The sequence below is a fragment of the Electrophorus electricus genome, chromosome 14 (assembly GCF_041902795.1).
Source record: "Electrophorus electricus isolate QZ-2024a chromosome 14, ASM4190279v1, whole genome shotgun sequence".
In the NCBI taxonomy this organism is placed as follows: Eukaryota; Metazoa; Chordata; class Actinopteri; order Gymnotiformes; family Gymnotidae; genus Electrophorus; species Electrophorus electricus.
Genome location: NC_137510.1, coordinates 6,397,663 through 6,420,877, shown reverse-complemented (window position 1 = coordinate 6,420,877; position 23,215 = coordinate 6,397,663). Strand labels below are relative to the sequence as shown.

The window sequence follows — 23,215 nt, the reverse complement described above, 5'->3', positions numbered from 1 at the left end:
CTCTCTCTCTCTCTCTCTCTCTCTCTCTCTCTCTCTCTCTCTCTCTCTCTCTCTCTCTCTCTCTCTATATATATATATATATATATATATATATACATACTGTTTTTAAAGGGGTTCTTTTGGATGGAGGCCTATGTTGCCACAGTAACAGGAACAGCCAGATGCCATGCTTCCTGATTTGGGTTTTAATGGGATGTCAGAGAAAGGATGAATTTATCTCTCTTAGTGGCTTGTTATTTATTATGATGCAAATGATTCATTCCACAGCTGACTCTTCCTGACTCACTCGAATTCCCTTAAATCCATATAAAACCTCTATCGAGCGGAAAAAAAAACCCCCCAAAAAACATGAACAAGTCTTAAAATATTGCTTCCCAAATGAGAAGTATTGATTTTACTCAGTTCATTTTTAAGGAACTCTAAGTAACGTTTTCACCATTGGAAGTAACATATGACTGGCCTTTTCTTTCCTCACATTTTATTTGTTAAATTTACTTAGTGTCTTTCAGTGGTGGTTCAGAGATTACCTCTGATTTGCTGTAATGCGGACATTCATTAGACATATGATTCAGTGCACTTTTGAATCTAACTGGACACATGAATCAGTGCGTGATTGAATGATTAAAAGGATAAAAATTATCATTGATAAAATAAAGAGAAGGAAATGGATCTGCCTTCTGAATGTGTCACACTTGCCCGGTTATCATTAGACTGCGCAGACAGGCAGATAGAAACACACACACAAACACACAATGCCTCAACATCCCTGTGAGTACACTTGGCATTCGGTTGTGTGTATATACATTTCTAGCAGGAAGGTAGTTACAACATCAGTGCAATTAGGCCCATGCCAGGGGCCAGTGGATAACCACCGCAGCCATCTGTGTGTGTGTGTGTGTGTGTGTGTGTGTGTGTGTGTGTGTGTGTGTGTGTGTGTGTGTGTGTGCGCGCGCGCGCATGTAAGATCCAGCAAATAGTGTGTTTGCATGTTTGGTCTCCAATTTGGTCATAGTATAAGATAATAGACTGGGAGAGAAGCAGAAACGTGGTGTGTGTGTGTATTTATCTGTGTCTTCACCTATATGAATCGTAACAATGAGTATCTAACAAAGCAAGAATGAGCGCTAACTACTGCATGCTTTAGCAAGCTGCCGAGACCTATTTGTTTCTCTGTCTAAATGTGTCTCTCTGCCTGTCTGAACATTTCTCCATTCAATCTTCTGTCTCGTTTCTTCTCTCCACTCATTCTTTCTCTCTTCTACTGTCTCTGTTGTCTGGGTGAAGGCTCGTATCTGCTTAAATGGAGGCGTAAACTCATTACTCTCTGTTCCCTTTCTCTCCCTTAGCAACCACATTATTGGAGTTTTAAGGTCAGTACTGCAACTATGTAATACCCTTTGTGTGTGTGTGTGCATGTGCTTGTGTGCGTGTGTGTGTGCATGTGCGTGTGTGTGTCATTCTCTGTGTGAATGTCTCATGACCAAACTAAGTAGAGTGAAATAGACAATAGATTATGTTAAAAGGCAGAAATTAAAGGATCCATCAGATCCTTCACCTAAGGATTAAAATAAGGCTTCTGAAGTACTTTGCCCTTTAAATTCTTTAGAATTCCAGTGTAACTTTTTTGCTTTGAGTATATGTTAATATCTGAACTGAAATGTGTTAGATGCTTTTTCTCTTTTCATATACCATCTTGGACTATATTACCTTGGACTTAAGTGACTAAGTGAACTCTTTAACATAAAAATAAATATTTATTAGTAAATACAAAAGTATTATGTGTAATAGCATTTTTAGCAAATTATCTAAATGAAAAGATATGACAATACAAATTTGGCCAATCAAATTGAAGTAAACGATCCCTTTGGTACATATAACTGAATAAATGTAACTTGCTACATCCCACCTCTGGAGTCAGCTTGTATTGCCTGCATGCAATGCATGCTGTCTTGGTGCAGAGTGTCTTGATGCATGCTGACTTGGTGCACAATATCTCTGTGCATGGTATCATTTCATGGTGTGATGGTACACAGTGTCTTGATGCAGGCTGACTCGGTGCATGGTGTCTCAGTGCACAGTGCATGCTGTTGTGGTGCACGCTGTCTCAGTACACAGTGTCTTGGTGCATGCTCTCTTGGTGTGTGCTGTCTCAGGGCATGCTGTCATGTTGTCTTGTGCACTTATTCTTAGCTAAAATGTGCTACACTACAGCAAGCTTAACACATTTACCACATGAAGAATTGTTAGTGAGAGACGGAGAGATTCTGGTCTGGTTCTAATTTTTGAATATGCAGAGTGTGTCTAATGAGGAAACTTGTCACAGAGCCAGAAACACACCCACACACACACACATATATATATGCACACACGCATCCACATTCACACACATACACACACTCACACACTCACACACACCACATCTTCTTCAGCACACCACTGTTCATTCATTTTAAGTAATTACTAGGTTACTTTGTTGGAATCTTAGAACAAATCCACTGTTTAAAGACAAAGTTTTAACAAAGTTCTGGGCTTCTGCAGAAATGTTGTATCAGAAATATAATCTAAATATTAATTAAGTAGTATAATATATTGTAAATGCAGATTCATTGTGGTTTATACATATTCATGGTGACTCTAGCGTTCTACATTTTGTGCCACATTGAAGGATTATGAAGAAATATTTCCATTGGTTTTGCAACATATTCTAGAGATTATGGTTCAGATATATATACTTGCATTGTGGAACACAACATACCAACAATTGTTCATTTGTTAATCATGACTTTTGAATTGCTTTGATTAAGCATGCGTGCACTGGAGCCCCTTGTCTGTGAGCTATCTACCTGGGCACAGCCTCCTGCCTGCCTGCCTGGCTGCTGGCTTGTTGGTCAGGTTTTGTGTAGCCCAGTGGCCCAGTTAAACTGAAAGAGGTTTGTCACCCTCGCCCTGTCTGTATAGGTGAGGGGGTGTTGATGAAGGTAGGCTTGGTCCAAGGTTTCCTAGGACCTAGACCTGGTTAAACTGTAGGGGTCCTGGGAAGTCTGAAGTCTGTTCTTGTGTGGTGCTATAGCGTCCCTCAGAGCTGTACCATCTGTAGTCCCCTCTTTTGTGGCCAGACATCCTCCCATGGGCTCCGTGTTCAAGAAGACCCATGTTTCTGCTGTTGCAGCAGCTTCTAGAAGGAAATAGAATGTGAAGATCTTGTCCCACAGTCTAGGAACTCACCCCCTCCCTGTCTCTTTCCTACCTTTTGAGATGCCTTCCCAGAGTGAAGGGTGTCCCTTACCTGGAGCTCTGCCTCAGCTTGCTTCTGAATTAGGAGATGAGACAGAGGACACGCAGGCTACAGCAGGTATGGGCAGGTGCTTTGCTGTAAAGGGGGGTGTCTGGAGCAGGGTACAACATGCCTTCTGCAGAAATCCAAGTGTACGTATGGCAGGATGTTATGAATTGCTGTCGTCTTGGATGACTCTGCTCCACGTTTCTGCACACTGGGAGGCAGTCATACGTTCACTTCTAAAAGTTCCTCCAGCGGTTCCTTGACCATTCGCTGAGGAACATTTTTTGTGGCTGCTTGAGCAGGAAGCCAACCAGTTCCAAGCCATGACACACTCAGCACAATTCGAGGCTGTTGACATGACGTCGCCACTGTGGTTGTTATAAACACCTTAAATGTAGTAAAGAGAGTGCATCATCTCAGGTCTTCTTCTGATCTGTCTGTGGACAGACCTTTAACCAAGTGCTCCTTCTGTTGCAAACTTGGGATGAAGGTTCATGTTATTTGAAATCTCTAGTCATGAGCTGCCATTTCCCCTCCAATGATCAGGCCTGAGTGGCCTGTTGCCAAGGCAACATCAAAGTCAGGCAACTAATAAGTGAGCAGAGTAGAGCAGTCATGCTGCAATGTTGGTTGACTATATATACCTGAACTAAGTATTTTATCAGTGATGGAAAACACGTCTTCATCTGCATTTATCCTCACTGTGCTATGATAATTGGTTATATTTCTATAATGGCAATATTTGTCTTTAATGGTAGTATTTAAATGTCTTTTTAAAGCGTCAGCAAAATATTGTTCTGCATAAGCAGCAATGGTCAATGTTATGCATTGTTATTAAGATGCTTTCTCGGTTTATGCTTTGTGAGTCCTCTATAGAAGGTTTCAGACCTTTTATAGACGCCACATATGTTGGTGCTTACATAAAACGGACAATGCAAACTATAAAGAAGGTAAACCAATAAATACAATACACAGCAGAATAGTGTTGGACAACATTACAGGATGAACAGAATTTCTCTCTCTCTACCTCTTCCTCTCTCCCTCTCTCCTCCTCCTACTCTCTCTTTCTTTTGTGCTGTCTTATCCTGTCCTCAGCTGGATTTCTGTCACCTCTGTATTTTGTTAGCCTCTCTCTCTGGCTGATGTCGGTCTTGGATGAACTGAGGATCTGTCCCCTGTTTGTACACTTGCACACAGCCATATCCACACAGCAAACACCACACCGGACTTTCTTTCTGTCATGTTTTTGCTCACTTGCAAATTATGGGGAAAAAGTCACACTGCAATATTTTAGGTTTTAGTGATAGTTATGGCAATTTTTAAAAATACTCACTGCCCGTATGCTTTGTGCGAGGACTTATTTGCTATTGCAACTTTCTGCAATATCAATACCAGAAAAACCAATACAGTGATAATGAATAACAAATGATATATTGGAGTGCCCTAATACAACCTTGAAATGAACAGAGGCACACACACACATAATTACTTAGTCTAGTTTCCGAGTCCCAGCTTTGGGGCTGGTTTCAGGCAGTAATTGAAGCCTTTTGTCCTGTTTCTTCACCATTCGGAAACACCAGAGAGAGAGAAAGAGAGACAGACCCGCTGAACCTTTTGCTAGTCTGTCTTGCAGCTCTCTGCATACAACTCACAGCTTCAGTTGTGACATCAGTGTTCTTTCGTTCAGCTCAGCTGTTTGTTTGTGTGTGTGTGTGTGTGTGTGTGTGTGTGTGTGTGTGTGTATCTGATAATATTCTACTGTTGTTGTTTTTGGTAAATATGCATGAAGATCAGCAGAGAAAGGGGGAATCTGATCTATAATTCACCCACCTGCTCTGAGCCGATGTTCTTTTGCAACTTCTGGTTCTGAGGCTGAGTGCAAAGGTGTTAAAGGTTTTAGCTGTGCCTGTGTAGTTCTGCTCTGTGCTTTAATTGGATATCGAGGACCTGGATGGCTATAGGCTGTGGTTTGCAATGGTATAGCCATGTTTGTGCTGCCTCACGCTTACAGTGCTCTTAAACAGGTCTACAGCTACACGGCACTGATGTTATGGAAACGGATGTTATGGAAACATTACTACAGTGTTTCAAAAATGTTTTGATGTTCTTCAGATGATGTCACAGTAGCATTACCTGCTGATGGTACAGGTAAATGTCAGGAATAAAGGTGCATTAGTCAAGATACAAGAAACACCACCTCTAGTGGTTAAGTAGATGAACTTAACAACACTGGAACAACTTTTTTTACGCTGTGGCTCTGCCTTTCATTCCCACCCATGAACACCATTCCACACCCATGAACACAAAGCCACGCCCGCTACAAAATTTAGCTTCTTGATAGTGAGACACTTAGATTTCGGCTCATAACGATTTGCTGCTTTGAAAATGGTCAGGTATTTTTGCTATCCAATATTTCTTTGCATTAAATAAGTTAAATTAAGTTAAATTTAATTAAGTAAAATGAAGATAAACAGTTAAGTTTATGATGTCATTGGTTCATATATGTAGTTCATATATGTAGTTCAAGAAGTCAGCAGCCCAGCAAATTATCCACAGTACAAAAGATTGAGATAGGTATGCCAACTATCTTCAGGTCCACCAATATAAAGCATGAAGGAGGAGGGACTTAACCTGATTGGTAAATAGTGCTGCCTGTCAGCTGTACTATCGTGTATGCTAAAACTAACTTTTAGCTGCACTAATCTGATCATTTTCTAAGCACAAATTTGTTAACAGCAGTAGTGTCTACATTAACAAATTCTCATTAGTAATGACAGATCTTGATGCAATATTTATAAATGTTTGAGGAATATGCCACACAGAGCTAACTCGTGCTATAATATATTTTTTTTAATGGCAGGAATGGGGTTTAATTTTACTTAATTAATTTAACTTATTTAATGCAAAGAAATATTGGATAGCAAAACTTTGGGCTGTTTATTTTGTCATAAGAGGCTTTTCATAGAGCAGTGTACCGCTTCAGTTTAAACTGATACTGGAAGACAGCAGTAGACTGATCTGCAACCAGCATTACTACCTTGAGATGTTTCTAGAATGCATTCCTGGGAGTATATACCAGAAGGACAAGATTGGACTAATGTGTCAGAAGGAAGTATGATGGTGTTTTTGAGATAGGCATACCCATCTCAACATTTTGAATAATTACAGCTAATTGTGAATGTCACAGAAATTACAGGGTGTGTGGTAGTCCTGTAAAAAGAACTTAAACAATACCTTTATATACAGCAGTACTTTCTCGTGTTGGTACACATATGCACAAACACATATACATGTGCACACACACAATGTCTGAATTATCAGGCACTGTTGTCAGGCACTATTGTCGCCATAATCAAGGTGTTAAGCACTGAAACAAAGTTAATTTGTCAGTTACACAGTCACTTTGACATCATTATCCTTCTTTAACCTCTTTTCATATTTGTGTGTGTGTTTGGGGGGGGGGGGGGGGGGGGGGGATCCTTCTGATTTTGTGTCAGTGGAACAGTATACCAGCACTGCTCATGTTAATGTCCATGAAATGTGGCAGAGTATAATGGCTCTCGGGAAGCTCTCACACAGCTGCTAACATCTGTCCTGTCAATCACTTCCTCTGACTGCTGGTTGGTCAGCATGCTGGTCATTCAGATCAATATGACCAATCATAGGAGCATAGACAGTCTGCTGTTGTTGAGATATGACACCGGGGTTTTTTTGGCACAATTTTAACTTTTTTAACACTTAACACTGGAAAACACACCACAACTTTGATACAAAAACAACTTTTAAAGATCATCGAAGATCCTGATGTTGGTATGAACAGTTATATTCTGTCTCTTCTTTGATCTCAGTCTTGCTTGTTACCATGATTCTGATTTTCGGTGCATCTTTTTGTGAAGCAATGTCTCTCTTGTAAATTTGCATGTGTGAGTGTGAATAAGTATGGGTATTTGTGTGTGTGTGTGTGTGTGTGTGTGTGTGTGCGAGTCTGAACATTTGTGTTGAAATCTTGCAGCGATAGTGAATCAGGATTCAGAGCTTTGTGTTTGCATGTCTGGGTGTGTGTGACAGAGAATTTCGTATATAACGCTTTGACTATTTTATTTAAATTTTTTATGGTGTCCTAATGTTTCTTACATAGCTATGGCAGTAATGTAACTTATAACATCTATAACATTTAGACAGAGAGAGATTCTACATATTTTGAGCTTCATTAGCTCTCCTTCACTTCACAGCAGACAAAAGGGAACTCTAACAGACACACACACACACACACACACACACACACACACACACACACACACACACACATGCGTGTGCACCCCCCCAACCCCCCCCCACACACACATACATGCACACATATCAGTTATCCCATACCCCAGATGGCCCTCCTGCACCTTGGCATCAGGCATAAGGGAGGCTCCTGCACATCTGTTCCTACAGAGCAGATAATCAGGCACTCATGCTCTGTCACTTCCTCTGAGGCGCTTCTGTTGAGAGGGAGAAGCAGCTAAAAAGGTGCAAAACTTTCTCGTTGCTCTCTGGTGCATTTCCCCTTTGATGCCAAGGTGGATGTGATTCAGCTTGACCTGCATCACTGGGACGTTACACAGTGTTGCATTAGATTATTGCCAAAGTAAAAAAAAAAGAAAATCCCTTTTCCTCTCACTTTCTCCCTCTTTCCCTCTAACTCCTTTCTTGTTTTTGTCCCTCTCGGTCTGCAGGCGAGGACTCCACGGACTAGCAGTGCAGGACAGCAGTCTCTGGGCGATCAGACAGGAGGACGACCCTTCTATGCCTCTGCGGAGAACTTGGAGAGCATGGGTGATGCCGAGCTCCCTCTGGCCTTCAGCCGCACGAACCGCCTCCGACAGAGCCTTCCACTCGCTCGCTCGCCCAGCCAGAGCAAACTCCGAGCACCTGGTATCCTTCCCCCACTCCCTGCACCCATATACACCTGCCCCACACACGCGCACACACAAAAGTATGTACCCAGACACACGCACGCACACACAAAAATCACACACATGCGCACACACAAAAATATGTACCCAGACACATGCACGCACACACAAAAATCACACACATGCGTACACACAAAAATATGTACCCAGACACATGCACGCACACACAAAAATCACACACATGCGCACACACAAAAATATGTACCCAGACACACGCACGCACACACAAAAATCACACACATGCGCACACACAAAAATATGTACCCAGACACACGCACGCACACACAAAAATCACACACATGCGCACACACAAAAATATGTACCCAGACACATGCACGCACACACAAAAATCACACACACGCGCACACACAAAAATATGTACCTAGACACACGCACGCACACACAAAAATCACACACATGCGCGCACACAAAAATATGTACCCAGACACATGCACGCACACACAAAAATCACACACATGCACACACAAAAATATGTACCCAGACACATGCACGCACACACAAAAATCACACACATGCGCACACACAAAAATATGTACCCAGACACATGCACGCACACACAAAAATCACACACATGCGTACACACAAAAATATGTACCCAGACACATGCACGCACACACAAAAATCACACACATGCGCACACACAAAAATATGTACCCAGACACATGCACGCACACACAAAAATCACACACATGCGCACACACACGCACACACAAAAATATGTACCCAGACACATGCACGCACACACAAAAATCACACACAGGCGCACACATGCGCACATACATGCGCCCACACACAAAAATCATCCCCAACAGACCCTCCTGTTTGCCCACTAACCCAGCCACACACCATGCACAAGCACACACACACACATGCACACTAAATCATTAATCTAATGGGAGACCTTTGTATTTTTCACTGTTTTCAAACTAATTCTACCCTTCCTTTCATCCCTTCTGACCCATTATTATCCATTACACCTCCCCACCACCACCTTGCTCTCTCTCTCTCTTTCTGTCTCTGTCTCTTTCTCTCCGTGCAGGCGTGCTGTTTCTGCAGCTCGGTGATGAGACACGCCGTGTGCATGTGGCGCACGAGATCACCACCATGGAGACGCTCCATGCGCTCATCGCGCATGTCTTCCCACAGAAGCTGAACGTGGGGTCACTCCGCTCGCCTTCCATCGCCGTCCTCATCAAGGATGAGGCACGTAATGTCTTCTATGAGCTGGAGGACCCGCGTGACATCCATGACCGCTGCGTCCTCAAGATCTATTGCCGAGAGGCGCAATACGCTGGGCCGCACCACACACACCTCGCCAACGGAGACCTGAGGGTTAGTGGCACATGTGTGGGTCTGTATGTGTGGGTGTACACTGGTGTGCACTTTGGAAAAATAGAACTGAGTGTATGGTAGTTTTAATTAGACATGCTAATGAATGAGTGATTATGTCCAGAGCTTGAAAAAGTGGACCTTTGCCAAACTCTCTCCTGACAGGGAATGCGCCCCCACACACACGCCAAATGATTACATAAACATAGATTGAGAAAGAACAAATGAAAGAATAAGAATTCTGCCTCCACTTGTGTGTGCATCTGTGTTGTGCATGTCAGTGTGTTTTTGTGTGTGTGTGTTTTGGGTGAGGGGGATTTTTGGGACACATTCCCTGCTGGGTGACACTGCTGTGACACTGCTGAGACACTACGATTGGTAATTTCTGTCAGTTATTACTGAAAGTTTAAAATGTCATGTGCTTGTCTTGTCCTTTCATCCCCTCCCCTCCACTCTGTGGGATCTATATTGTGCTCTTCTGAACCCTCCACCACCAGCGGGAGCTGGTGTACACCTCACGTGAGTCTTCTCCCACCCGCCGTATGAACACCCTTCCTGCGTCCTCCTCTCCTTCGGGTTCTCCGTCACGCTCGCATTCCCGTGTCTCCTACACTGGAGGACGTCCTTCCTCATATGCAGGCCCTCCCCCGTCCCCTCAGCCACACCCCTACCAGCACCAGCCTCACGCACCTCAGCCGCCTGGCCACGCCCACCCGGCCTTTTGCCCCTCCCCCAGCGCCATATTGGAGCGACGCGACGTGAAGCCAGATGAGGAGATGGCACCGCCATCTAAGAGTGTGGTGCTGCTGAAGAACGAGGCAATATACGCTGACCCTTATGCACTTATACATGATCCACGTCTGGGCGGGTTGTCTGCCCAGGCTCTGGCCTACCGCCGCCCCTCGCTACGCTCACTGGGACCCTACTCAGCCGCTGCACTGCAGTGTGAACTGGAGGGTGCCCTCTACAGGCCTGGAGGACCTCTGTATGCAGATCCCTACGCCACCATGGGGTTCCGCACCCTACCACCAGCTTCTCCGCAGAAGCTATCTGATGGGAGAGACCCGTATAGGGGGCAGCCGGCCCGAGGTTCCCCAGGAAGGCAGGGCTACAGGAAGGACGGGACAATGTTCGTAGAGAGCCCCAAAACGCGGCCTGGAGGACCACAGCTGGATCAAATGTGTGTAGTCGGGGGACCAGGAGGGGAGGCAGTGACGTTGCCGGGATACAGTACTCCGTTACCTGGAAACGAAATAGAGACCAGGTAAGGGTTAAATTCTCTTTGAACTGTACTTGCTGAAAGTGATTTTGTGTGTGTGTGTGTGTGTGTGTGTGTGTGTGTGTGTAATGGTATTCTCTGGGTCACAGGGAGAGAATGGAGGCCATGGAGAAGCAGATAGCCAGTCTGACTGGTCTGGTCCAGAGCGTTCTCACCAGGCCTCCGGACAGTCCGTAAGACCTGCTTTTTTTTTTTTCTTTCTTTTTCTTTTTTTTATCTCGCTGACACCTTGTCACTGTACATATTAATATTGAATATGTCACTATTTGTGAGGTTTTTGTGTCTCTTGAGCAAAGATCCCTACAAGAGTGATGAGAGCGGTTGAATATTAATAGCATATTGGAAAATACAGGGCAGAGTTCTGAGGAGGAAAGTGTAGCTGTGAACTAGAGCGGATAGGACAGAGGGGAGCTGTGTGTTCCTCTAAGATAAGTGCCCAGTATGTACAGGCCTGCTGTCAGTATGTGAGTCTCCTGTCTCTCCTCCACAGTGAGAAGGCCGAAACAGCAAGTGACTGCTCAGGCCCTGACTGTGAGTACTGTGTGTGTGTGTGTGTGTGTGTGTGTGTGTGTGAGACTGTGTGCTGACATGTTGCGTTCACAGCCTCAGAGGACACTTGTGCGCACGTGCATATGTGCACACACACAGACACGCATGCTCTTCAAGTTAACCCTTGACTTGTTCTGTGTTTCAGCTGGCAGGTTTATAAAAAGAAAAGGTATTTCCGTATACATTTCCACATCTCTCTCTGTCTCCTCACTGTACTGGTGTTGAGATGTTGCCCCTTCCTGTTCGTTCACGGCGGTGTGCGTCAGTCATGCAGAATGGTTTCAGGGATTTTCCCCGAAAACCGTGTGGATGCTGGTTTTCAGGAAAGACACATCCCTGAATTTGGAAGAGCCTCGTTCACTGTGTTGGTTTATGTGTGTTTCTGTGTGTGTGTGTGTGTGTGTGTGTGTCTTGGTGGGTGGGTGGTGTGTGCCTGTATCCCCCACTCCTACTCCCTGACAGTCCTGGAATGTGTCTGTTGTATCCACGGCAACCCCTAGGCATTTTGGAATGAAACCAGTAAAATCATTTTCTAGGTGGCATGATTTGCACTCTTCCCAAGGAGTACAGTAACGATGGCTCTGCTGCAAGTCATGTGTGTTTTAACTGTTCAGTAATCCTGATGTGTGCCTGGGAGGTTTTCAGACAGGTTAATATGCATGCTCCACTGTAGTCAGGATTTTCACCAAGTTTCTTCTTCTGGAGGGTGTGGCCTGTGGGAGGAGTTACATGTACAAGGAAGTCTGGAGTAGTCTCTGGCATGGTGAAAGTAGCACCACATGAGAAATCAGCCTGCATCAAACATGCAACATTTCCCATGAGTGGCTCCTCATAAGAAAGACATAAATGCAGCGCATGTGCATAACACCTAACATTAGAGTCCAGTAATGCTGGAGTGTCACTTGCTGAAATACCTGTTGTAGTAGCTGTAGCTATGAGATTTAGAGAACACAAGGAAAACCCTGAAGTTTCTTGTACGGCCATGTGATCTTGATTCTCATCTCTGATTGGCAGCCATGACTCCCTCTGCTCCTTTGGCCCTGATGCCACCTCCACCCAAGGCAGCATCTCAGCCAATCATGATGTCCCGCTCCCAAATGCAGCTCCACCTGAATGAGCTACAGGAGAGCACATCAGACCTACGCAGGCAGCTATCACAGTTACGCAAACTACAGGTATGTGTACGTGCGTGAGTCTGTGTGTGTGTGTTTGTGCGTTTGGTGTGTGTCTGTGAGACCTAGTTCACATATACACAGGTTTTTTTAGTCCAATTTAAAAACTATCCCATCCACACAAGCACAGTTTTAAACAAAACCTCCATCCACATGCAAAATGCAAATGAAAAAATACACCATTCAGCAGTGTCAAGGTAGCGTCATGGTGTCATGATAGCCAATCAGATACCTTAAAAATGATTACTGATAAGCTAACAACAATGTACATCAAGGAAGGGGAGAATCACATGTGTGGGCTGATAATGAAATTGAGTTGTTCTTCAGTATCAAACTAGAATAGAGTAACTCTACATTTATGTGTAAATATGTAACACCTCCTGTTAGCATTGTTAAAACCAGAACTATTTTGACAATGTCTGCCATTTAACAAATTCGCATCATGTAAACAAAGGAGATCATGTTGCTGTGACATCAAACAAAGGAGATAATGGCACACACTCTTGAGGTTAAAAATGTGTCTACGCGACAACACTGTAAATGGAGTGAAGATCTTCACCCTGGAAGGAGTTTTGCAAAAGGTTTGTTTTCAGTGACCTAAAATGTCATTTACATGTGGACAAAGGGTCAAAACACACAAAAATGCTTCATGTTCATGTGCACCAATGTGCATGTGGACAAGGCCTGAGAGAGAAAGAATTCTAGCAAATGTTTGCAATTTAGCTCATGTGCAGACGTATGGTAAACAGAACTTCTCTGGATGACCTTTTGGCAATTCTAACGGTTTGCGGTAAAGAGGCGGACGCATATGTGGAGAAGAGCAAGATTTATTATGGGCAACTCCTGAGTTGTAGATGTTTAAAAAGTCCAGGGTCATAGAACCAATACATAAAGCACAGTAATACATGATGAACTAAACAAAACGCACACACTGACAAATGTGGGATGCAGGGCTATAACAAAGATGCTAGGAATAACACAGAGGCTAGGATAAACAAAGGTTAGGACTCACGAATTACAAATAAGGGCTAGGACATCACATACAGACAGTGGCTAGGCTTTAACACAGACTAGGAATCACATACAGGCTAGGAATTACACACAGAAGCTTGGATTAACACAAAGGCTTTGATTAACAATGATCAGCCACGAGACCTAACTAACACAGGGCTTAAATACATGGTCTAACAAACACTAAACAAGACAAAGGTGCAAATCATGAGGGGTGGAGAAAATGAAACTAAGGAACGGAACCACAACAGGGAAGTAAAGCAAAACAAACCCACGAGACAGGGAAACCCTGGAAACAAGGACGCTAGGAGGGTGGCCAATCATGACAGTTCTTCAACCTTTGTGAAAGTTATGCTTGTTATGCCTGTGCGTGCGTATGTGTGTGTGTGTGTGTGTGTGTGTGTGTGTGTGTGTGTGTGTGTGTGTGTGTGTGTGTGTGTGTGTGTGCGTGTGTGTGTGTGTGTGTGTGTGTGTGTGTGTGTGAGCAGTTGCAGAATCAGGACTCAGTGCATGCACTACTGAGACAGACAGAGGCAGATCTGGGCCTTTGTCTGATTGAAGCATCCCGGACACAAGAGGACCCTCTGCAACGCCAGCGCCTCCTAGTGGAGGAAGAGAGACTACGCTATCTTAATGAAGAGGAACTGATTATACAGCAACTACGGTAGGTTAATGTCTACACACAATGCAATTTCTACTGTTGCTCACCAAGCTATTGCAAGAAACAGGAGTGTACCATTATTGTGTGTGTATATGTTGTCATGGTTATAGTGATCTCGAGCGTTCAGTGGAGGAAATGAAAACTGGTGCAGGGCTTAATCATCGCTTAGTAACAGAACAGGAAGTTGAACAGAAAAGTCAAGAGCTCAGAAGACTTGGGGAGACTCTCACTGACCTCAAGAGTGAGTGACATAACAGAACATACATACATATCAGCCTGGAAGAATGCAGAGTAATGAGCACAGTCAAGCAGAACACAGTATAGAAAAGTAGTACTAATTGGGTCTTCTAACTGCACGTCAATAAAAGCACAGTATAAAATATAGTTTCTCTCTCTGTGTGTCTCTCTCTCATTTTATCCCTGTGTGCGTGTGTAATTGTATGTGCAGATCAGTTCCCAACACTACAGAGTAAGATGCGGGTGGTGCTGCGGGTGGAGGTGGAGGCTGTGAAGTTTCTGAAGGAGGAGCCCCTCAGACTGGAAGCGCTACTCAAACGCTGTAGAAATGTCACTGATACACTAACACTGCTGAGAAGGTAACACACACACATGCTTCAATCGGACAAAGACCCAAATCTCCCTCTGTCTGTCTCTGTAGTGCATGCACTGAGTCCTGATTCTGTAACTGGTCACACACACACACAGAGAAACATCACTGATACATTCACATTGTGAAGGTAACACACACTCAACACACACACACACACACACACACACACACACACACACACACACACACACACACAAAAGTCACTGATATACACACATTGCTGAGGAGCTAACATACATATACAGAAGCATCATAGATACACTTGCACTGTGATGAAGGTAGCATGTATACACACATGCTAACACACATTGAATCACCACCGATAATAACCCACAAGAACTAACAGCCCACCTACTAAAATTCAAAACAAACTGAATGTATAAATGTGTATTTGCAAATGTGTATCCATACAGGCAGGTATCTGAAGGCATATGGAAGAGACCGGAAGACTTCAGCAGTTCGGTGTCCAGTGACACTGACTTCGTAAAGGGATGTGATCTGGACATCCTCACCAGTCCATCTCTGAGCAGTATGCATGAACTGGCATCTGCTCTCCCGGGCACAGCTGCTTTCTCTGCCAGCCTGGGTTCCAGTGCCAACCTGGGCAGTAACTCTACCCTCACCAACACTGCCAGCATAGGTACAAGCCTAGTTACAGTGCAGCTACATCTTTTATACAGTTGGATATTTGTTTAAAGAACTTGTTTAAATACTTGTTTTAAGTTTTAAAGTGTCTGGTTTGATTTAATTAAGGCACTTTTCAAGAGATTTCAGTCATCATCTGAAGACAGCAGCAGACTGATTTTGGTTCTTCTTACATGTATTTTGAAAGATGGTGGGTCAAAACAGGTTGTACTTAAAGCTTGAAGGGTTTCTGGTTTTCATTATTGTCATCAAGAATGAGGGTACAGGTCAATTTCTGGCCTTGTAGGCAAGCATTAGAGATTTAAATCTGACACAAGCTGCTACAAGCAAGTGAAGTGAATGGAATATTAGAGTGACATGGTAAAATTTAGAAGTGGCAAAGATCAGCCATGCTGCGTTGTTCTGATCAGTTGCAAGGATGCGTTGGCATGCATAGAAAGCCCCGCCTGGAGAAAGTTGGAGTATTCTAATCACCTTCCAGATCACAAACAAGGCTAATTAGCCCACACCTGACATCAACTGTAGTCATTTTGAATACTTCAGAATAAAACCAGCTGCTTTCTGAAGATTTCACTACTAGTAGTACAGTCATGGCCAAAAGTTTTGAGACCAGCACAACTTTTGTTTTTCACAAAGTTTGCTGCTTCAGCATTAACTCTAGATCAGATTAATTGCAATTAATTGGAAAGTCATTCCTTGCCATGAAAATTAACTTAAAAATTACTGCATTTCAACCACTGCATTTCAGCCCTGCCCCAAAATGGCCTGCTAACATCATTTCAGTGAGCTACTGGTTAGCTCAAGTGAAAGTGTTAACAAGGACAAGGCAGCTGATTAATTCAAACATTTATCAAATCATCACTGCAGTGAAAGTGGCTTCATAGCGCCCAAGAAAGTCATGCAAACTCCACGACCATCTCCTAAAGAGGATGCAGCTACGGGATTGGGTCACCACCAGTGCAGAGTTTGTTAAGGAATGGCAGAAGGCAGGTGTGAGTGCATCTGCACACACTGTGAGGCGAAGGCTTTTGGAGGATGGCTTGGTGTCAAGAAGAGCAGCAAAGAAGCTACTTTTCACCAAGAAAAACATCAAGGACAGACTGCAGGAATGATAGGGATAGCAATGCAGAGGACTGGGGTAAAGTTATTTTCTATGATGACGCCCCCTTCAGGCTGTTTGGGACATCTGGACAAATGGAGAAGAAAAGGTGAGCGTTACCATGAGTCCTGTGTCATGCCAACAGTGAGGCATCCTTACTATTCATGTGTGGGTTTGCTCAAAATTTTGCCTAAAAACACTTCCATGAATAAGAAATGGTATCAAAACATCCTCCAAGAGCAACTTCTCCCAATGATCCAGGAGCAATTTGGTGATGAACAATGATTTTTCTAGAATGATGGCGCACCTTGTTACAAGGCAAAAGTGATAACTAAGTGGCTTAGGGAACAAAACATTTAAATTTTGGGTCGGGAAACTCTTCAGATCTCAATACCATTGAGAACTTGTGGTCCATGTTCAAAAAGAGGGTGGACAAACAAAACTCAACTTCAAGTACTGATAAGGCAAGAATGGGTTGCCATCAGTCAAGATTTTGCGCAGAAGCTGATATCTAGCATGCAAAGGTGAATTGCAGAAGTCTTAAAAAAGAAGGGTCAACACTGTAAATATTACATTTTTGCTTAAACTGGATGTATTTGTCAATTAAAAGTTTTAAAGACGTATGAAATGCTTATAATTGTACTTCACTATAGGCAGTAACTGAGGCACTTTGTGAAAACCAAAAACATTTGGCCAGGACTATACATGGTAACACAAAATCCACCATGGTTGGAAAGCAACTTTCAAAAGGGCTCTGTGGGTTGTGGAAAGGCACATGTTAGGAGAAGGGATACAAAAAAATTTCTGTTCAGAGCATTATCAAGAATTGCCAAGATTGGGCCATCCCCCCTAAAATAGATGACCGAGCCAGGATACTGATCAGGGAAGCAACTTTGATGGACCTACAGTTTTCAATCAGAGCTAAAATGTGAAGCCAAGTTTGAATGCAGAGGTTATGGTGAAGTCCAGTTTCTGGACAGCAGATTGGGATTCCAAAGCCCACCTGCCACCATGGCCTGTAATTGTAATGATCAAGAGATGTAGATGAGGTCGTTGATATTGTACTTTCTGTGGTGATGATGTCTACATGTTTTGTGGGTCCTGCGGATAGGTATTGGAAAAACAATTGCTGACAGTGAAAAGTACAGAGATCTAATTTTGAAAAGAATTTTTGATGGAGTAATCCAGTCTTCGCATTGACTGGATGGATGGAAGGATGTCAACCTTATCACCTGTCAGTTTATTGATGCATGACCTAGCATTGTATCTTCTATTCCCACACCTACAATTAATACATTTGCCAACTCAAAACCACACCTGAAACCACTAATGAATGCTAAATACTACTAGGTTCATCAAGACAAACGTGAAACCTAATGGTTCTAAGTGAAAGTACAGTATATTCAACTTGGAGCCTAATTTACAAAGAAGATAATCCCAAATCTGCAATCTGATTGTCTTGTTCACTGGCCTGTTAGCCAACTACCAGTGAATTAATCCCATCTGATGCTGACTGTTACCTCTGCTTAGGTTTTAATTTAGTTTGGATTAGCTGTAATTAATTATAAAGATATTCAAGCACATATTGCTCACATGGTGCAGAAATACTGCTTGTTTGACTTCTTCATTCATTCATTTCAGGGTCTACTGCTAGCCTGTCCAGTGCCCTTGGCAGTGCTCTGAGCTCAAGTTTGGGTGGTGCCACTGCTTTAACGGGCACTACCACTCTAGGGAGCTGGCTGGCGGGTACAGGTGCAGTTGACAGCAGCTTCCCCCTGCAGGATGGCACCTTGGTGGGCTTGGCTAAAAGCCGTGGCCTAGACGAGCCCCTGGCACGGAGAGAGCTGGACAAAGGGGTGTCCGTGGAAGTGCGTCTGGTAAGGGTCATTTTGGTTAGCATTGGCACCCCATGCTGCTGCTCTACAGATGCTTGCTCTGAGTTGGTGTCTAGCTTTACCCAAGCATGGGTATGCTTTGCTGTGAGTGTTTGAGAGTGCGTGTGTGTGTGTGAAGTACATACTGTAGTTTAGAAGAATAATAGATTTTGAGTGCAGACAGGTTTGAGTAGACTCCTGCATGCTGATTACTTTGTATGTTTCTGCATGTGTGTTTGTGTGCATGTGTGTTTGTCTGTTTGTGTGCATGTGTGCGTATGCTTGCATCTGTGTGTGTGTGTGTGTGTGTGTGTAGGCAGCAGAGCGGGACTGGGAGGAGAAGCGAGCGAGTTTAACCCAGTTCAGCACCCAGGACATCAACCGACTCTTAGAAGAGACCCAGGCAGAGCTCATGAAGGCCATACCTGACCTGGACTTTGCTGCCAAGCAGATCACCAAACCGGCTGTGCCCCCGAAACCACAGCTCTCCTCTCTCCCCAAACCAGCTTCGGCCTCCTCCACGCCCAGTTCTACACCCGAACACCACCCTGTAAAAACTTCACCCAGGCCAGGCAGCAAGGAAAATGCCCAACGCAGGGAATCAGGTAAGATTCTCCGCTAGTGATACAGACAGGAGTACAACAGTAAAAAAAAGAGCATAGGACAGGTAATTTAGCCTAGTAACATAGTTGTTAGAGGGTGTTAAATGTTCCTGTGTATCAGCATATTTGTTATTAGCGAGTGTTATGTTATTGCATATTATGTATTAGTTATAAGAGGGTGTATATTGTAGCAGTGTATTAGCTACTACAGAACGTTAGCTTACATGTTTCTATATACTAGTATTTTAGTTTTATAACAAGGGTTCTCAAAGTAGAGTTAAAGAACCAGTCTTAAGGGTCCTTTAACTCTACTTCGGGAGCCCCCAATTTTGGGAACCTTTAATACAGTTTAACTGTGGTGACGATGACCTGTTGTGAAGATCACTTCTGAATAGTAAAGGGCCTGCTTTGAGTGCTTTTTATGCTCATATATAAAGACATACATTATGTAACCATAACAATACAGTTAAGTATGTCATTGTGCAAGACTTCAAACATTTTGATTCTTATTGCACTCTCATGTTCTGCCCCATCAGGTGTGGGATTTAGTCCAGGGTGAGCACTCCAGTCAGAATGACTTATTATTATGTATAATATTTCTGGTATTATTATATCAGAAACACAAAACAATGAGTACCATCTTCAGAAAAAAAAGTGCATATTTGCCTAATTGGATTGTATTCATAAAATAAATGTGGGGGTCCACAGATTTCCTTTTACACATTGGGTTACAAAAGGTTTGAGAACCTTTGTTACCTATTTCTTTAAATATATATGTGAGATATTAGCGGGTGTTACATGTTTCTTTATATTAACATGTTAGTTATAAGTTGCATGTTGCATGTTGTTGTTTCTGTAACACTAAAGCAAGAGGTGTTCTCGCTGCCTTTCTGCTTTCATGAGTTTTCAGGGAACTCACTATAGTTCAGAAATGGCAGGATTATTTGTTCGATCTTACATGATGATAGTCGGAAAAAAATTAACATTTTCCAAATAGAACAGGTTCAGAATGTCAAATAACAAAATACATATGCTAAAAAGACTAAAAGACCTTTTTGTAAAATCAGACCAAAAGGTAGAACTAGAGCAAGCCGTGGTGCAATTCAAACATTCCTGCTAGCTTGGTTTCACTTCATCAAGGGTATCTTGGCATGTTTAGGATTAGTTCATAGTTCTGATTCTGCTTGTGGACTATAACATCCATTTCGGCCAGAGCAGAAAGCACTTTATATTCACCACCAGGGCTGCACAGACCGAGGCTTGTTTAAAACACTTTAGCTCTAATTGGCTCTGCACTTGGAGTTGCTTCTTTCATGGCAAATGTATTATTGATTTCTGGGCATTATGTACTGTGCTGTTCGTGATAAGAGTGCAACTCTGCATGAGTGTAGCTAGGTTAGAACAGACTCCAGCTGAGTGCTTTTTGTGTGCATGCACATCTTCCCATACGTATATACATGTTTGTGTGCATTTCTGTGTTTGTGTGTGTGTGTGCTGTGTGTTATTGACTGACTGATGACAGGGGAGTTGACAGTTGCACGACATCGGACAGAGAAGCTATCCAAGTCTCCACCCCCTCCGCCCCCACGGCGCAGTTTCCCGTCAGGCCATGGGCTTACGACCAACAGCAGTGGAGAGGTCATCATTGTTAGCAAAAATGTGAAAGTAAGCAACAATTATGCTGTATTTGAGCTTTTCATTAGAACTGCATTTTCTGAACAGATTGCAAAATACACGCACATATAAAGGTGGTACAAAATTATAGTACATAAGGTTTCCAAAGAAACCATATGTTTAGAGTTTCTTCATTAGCTGTAAGGTGTGTAAGCAAAGTGCATACTCTCATAAGGCATAAACTTATATATATAAATAAATTGTGGGGTTTTGTGTGTGTGTGTGACTATGTATGTGTGAGTATATGAGGATTTTAGTTAGCAATCTCTTCTAAAGAAAGAAAAGTAAAAACATTCCCTTGAATGCTTTGTTAGATATTTGGTATGAGCGCACAATGACTACATCCAGAATACTGACATTATATTCAACAGTGACATTACAATGAGAAGACATGCCTTTGTTGAACAAACATGCACTGGTTTCACACAGACACACACACACACACACACTCACACTCACCCTCACTTTCTCATACACCTGCACGTTTCTTGCAGAAACTTGAGAAGAGTGAAAATGGTGAGGAGTCAGACATGTCAACTCAGACGTCTGCAATCAAATTCAGACGACCATCGACCTCGGATGGGCCACGCCCCCCCTCCACCCCTCCAGTCATTGCTGCCTCTGGGATGAAGGAGGACGAGGATGAGGAAGAGAAGATAATGGCAGAGCTTGAGGTAAAATATGGATTAGAATGGAAAGGGAAATAATGCTTGATATAAATGTGACAGAAACAAGTATGAAATAGTGATTATTCATTACTTAATGACTGCAGCAGCACTTGATGACTGCAGTGGTCATTCAACTACTGTAGATATTTTAGTTTGTTGGCAAATTGTCATATTTTCTATATTTTCTATTCATAATGCTTGTGATCCCTGTAAATTTGGCCTAAATGCTGGGCTATCTCAATTCCTCTCTCTCTCTCTCTCTGTCTCTCTCACACACACACACACACACACACACACACACACACATGCTCACACGCTCGTGTGGCAGATCTTCCAGCGAGCCCCAGCAAAGTTGACCACCACCACCAAGTCCAACACTCTCCCACGACCCTCTTGTACCAGCACAGCCTCTCTGGGTGTGCTGACCCGCAGTTCTATGAGGAGAGAGGTAACCAGTAAACTCACGCCTCGTTCCTCTCTTCCTCTGAACTCCATGCTCACTACCTCTTGCCCCTCTGCTCAGATCCCCAGAGAGCAGGTTCTCTGTTCTTCCAGCTGGAGACTTGCCCTCCACTTTTTTTTCCCTTTCTTGCCTGATGTCTCTGGGGTTTATAGTTAGACTGTTGTATATCAGTTGCATCTGTAGCAAAAAGACAAACTGCTGCTGAGATGATTCAAATGAGCTCCCAGTTGTTATAACAAGGACTGCTTCTCCATTTAACAAGCATGAAACATGACACCATGATGAGTCTATAGCTTCTCTCCGAATTGACTGAAAGCCCTCTTTCTGCACTGTGAACTGTCTACAGTCGTGGCCAAAAGTTATGAGACTAATACAAATTTTGGCTTTCACAAAGTTTGCTGCTTCAGTTTTTATGATGGCAATTTGCATTAACTCTAGATTGTGAAGAGTGATCAGATGAATTACAATTAATTGCAAAGTCATTCCTTGCCATGAAAATTAACTTAATCACAAAAACACTGCATTCCAGGCACTGCATTTCAGCCCTGCCCCAAAATGGCCTGCTAACATAATTTTAGTGATCTTCTCATTAGCTCAGAAGAAAGTGTTAACAAGTACAAGGCATCTGATTTAATTCAACCATTTATCAAATCATCAAGAACTTCAAGGAGAGAGGTTCAATCACAGTGAAGAAGGCTTCAGGGCACTCAAGAAATTCAAGCAAGCACCAGGACCATCTCTTAAAGAGGACACAGCTGTGGGATCAGGTCAGCACCAGTGCAGAGCTTACTCAAGAATTGCAGAAGGCAGGTGTGAATGCATCTGTACACACAGTGAGGTGATGGCTTTTGGAGGATGGCTTGGTGTCGAGAAGGGCAGCAAAGAAGCCACTTCTTTCCAAGAAAAACATCAAGGACAGACTCACATTCTGCAGCAAGTATAGGTATTGCAATACAGGGGAATGGTGTAAAGATATTTTCTCAGATGAAGCCCCCTTCAGATTGTTTGGGACATCTGGACAAATGGAGAAGAAAAGGAATAATATCAAAACATCTTCCAAGAACAACTTCTCCCAACGATCCAAGAGCAATTTGGTGATGAACAGTGCTTTTTCCAGCATGACGGAGCACCATGTCACAAGGCAAAAGTGGTAAATAAGTGGCTCGGTGAACAAAACATTGAAAGTCTCCTACACCTTTGGCCATGACTGTATTACTGCTTTTTGTCTTTTTTACCTTCATGTTCCAAAAAAATCCAATGTTTTTGCCCGATAACCTACCAAGTTAGATTAGAAGATATCTTTTCGCTATCTTATTG

General features: G+C 43.1%; 1 protein-coding gene across 11 annotated transcripts in view; it reads left to right on the top strand.

Annotated features, from left to right (window-relative positions):
* The window catches only part of srcin1b (SRC kinase signaling inhibitor 1b), a 52,738-nt gene that overhangs the window by 20,269 nt on the left and 9,254 nt on the right, over window positions 1–23,215 (top strand). For 7 of the 11 annotated variants that reach the window (XR_014116892.1, XR_014116890.1, XR_014116891.1 and 4 more), the window contains exons 3-19: window positions 1,347–1,370; window positions 8,002–8,200; window positions 9,302–9,594; window positions 10,089–10,855; window positions 10,960–11,043; window positions 11,361–11,401; window positions 11,565–11,588; window positions 12,434–12,594; window positions 14,091–14,266; window positions 14,374–14,504; window positions 14,712–14,859; window positions 15,287–15,513; window positions 18,259–18,494; window positions 18,808–19,096; window positions 20,616–20,758; window positions 21,262–21,441; window positions 21,764–21,883. Coding sequence is in view for 6 of the 11 variants with exons in the window: in XM_035530821.2 (XP_035386714.1) it covers window positions 1,347–1,370; window positions 8,002–8,200; window positions 9,302–9,594; window positions 10,089–10,855; window positions 10,960–11,043; window positions 11,361–11,401; window positions 11,565–11,588; window positions 12,434–12,594; window positions 14,091–14,266; window positions 14,374–14,504; window positions 14,712–14,859; window positions 15,287–15,513; window positions 18,259–18,494; window positions 18,808–19,096; window positions 20,616–20,758; window positions 21,262–21,441; window positions 21,764–21,883 (3,243 nt within the window). In the remaining 5 variants the exon portion in view is untranslated. The remainder of the gene's footprint in view (window positions 1–1,346; window positions 1,371–8,001; window positions 8,201–9,301; window positions 9,595–10,088; window positions 10,856–10,959; window positions 11,044–11,360; window positions 11,402–11,564; window positions 11,589–12,433; window positions 12,595–14,090; window positions 14,267–14,373; window positions 14,505–14,711; window positions 14,860–15,286; window positions 15,514–18,258; window positions 18,495–18,807; window positions 19,097–20,615; window positions 20,759–21,261; window positions 21,442–21,763; window positions 21,884–23,215) is intronic. The other 4 variants (XM_081696193.1, XM_081696192.1, XM_081696194.1 and 1 more) reach the window with 4 other exon arrangements.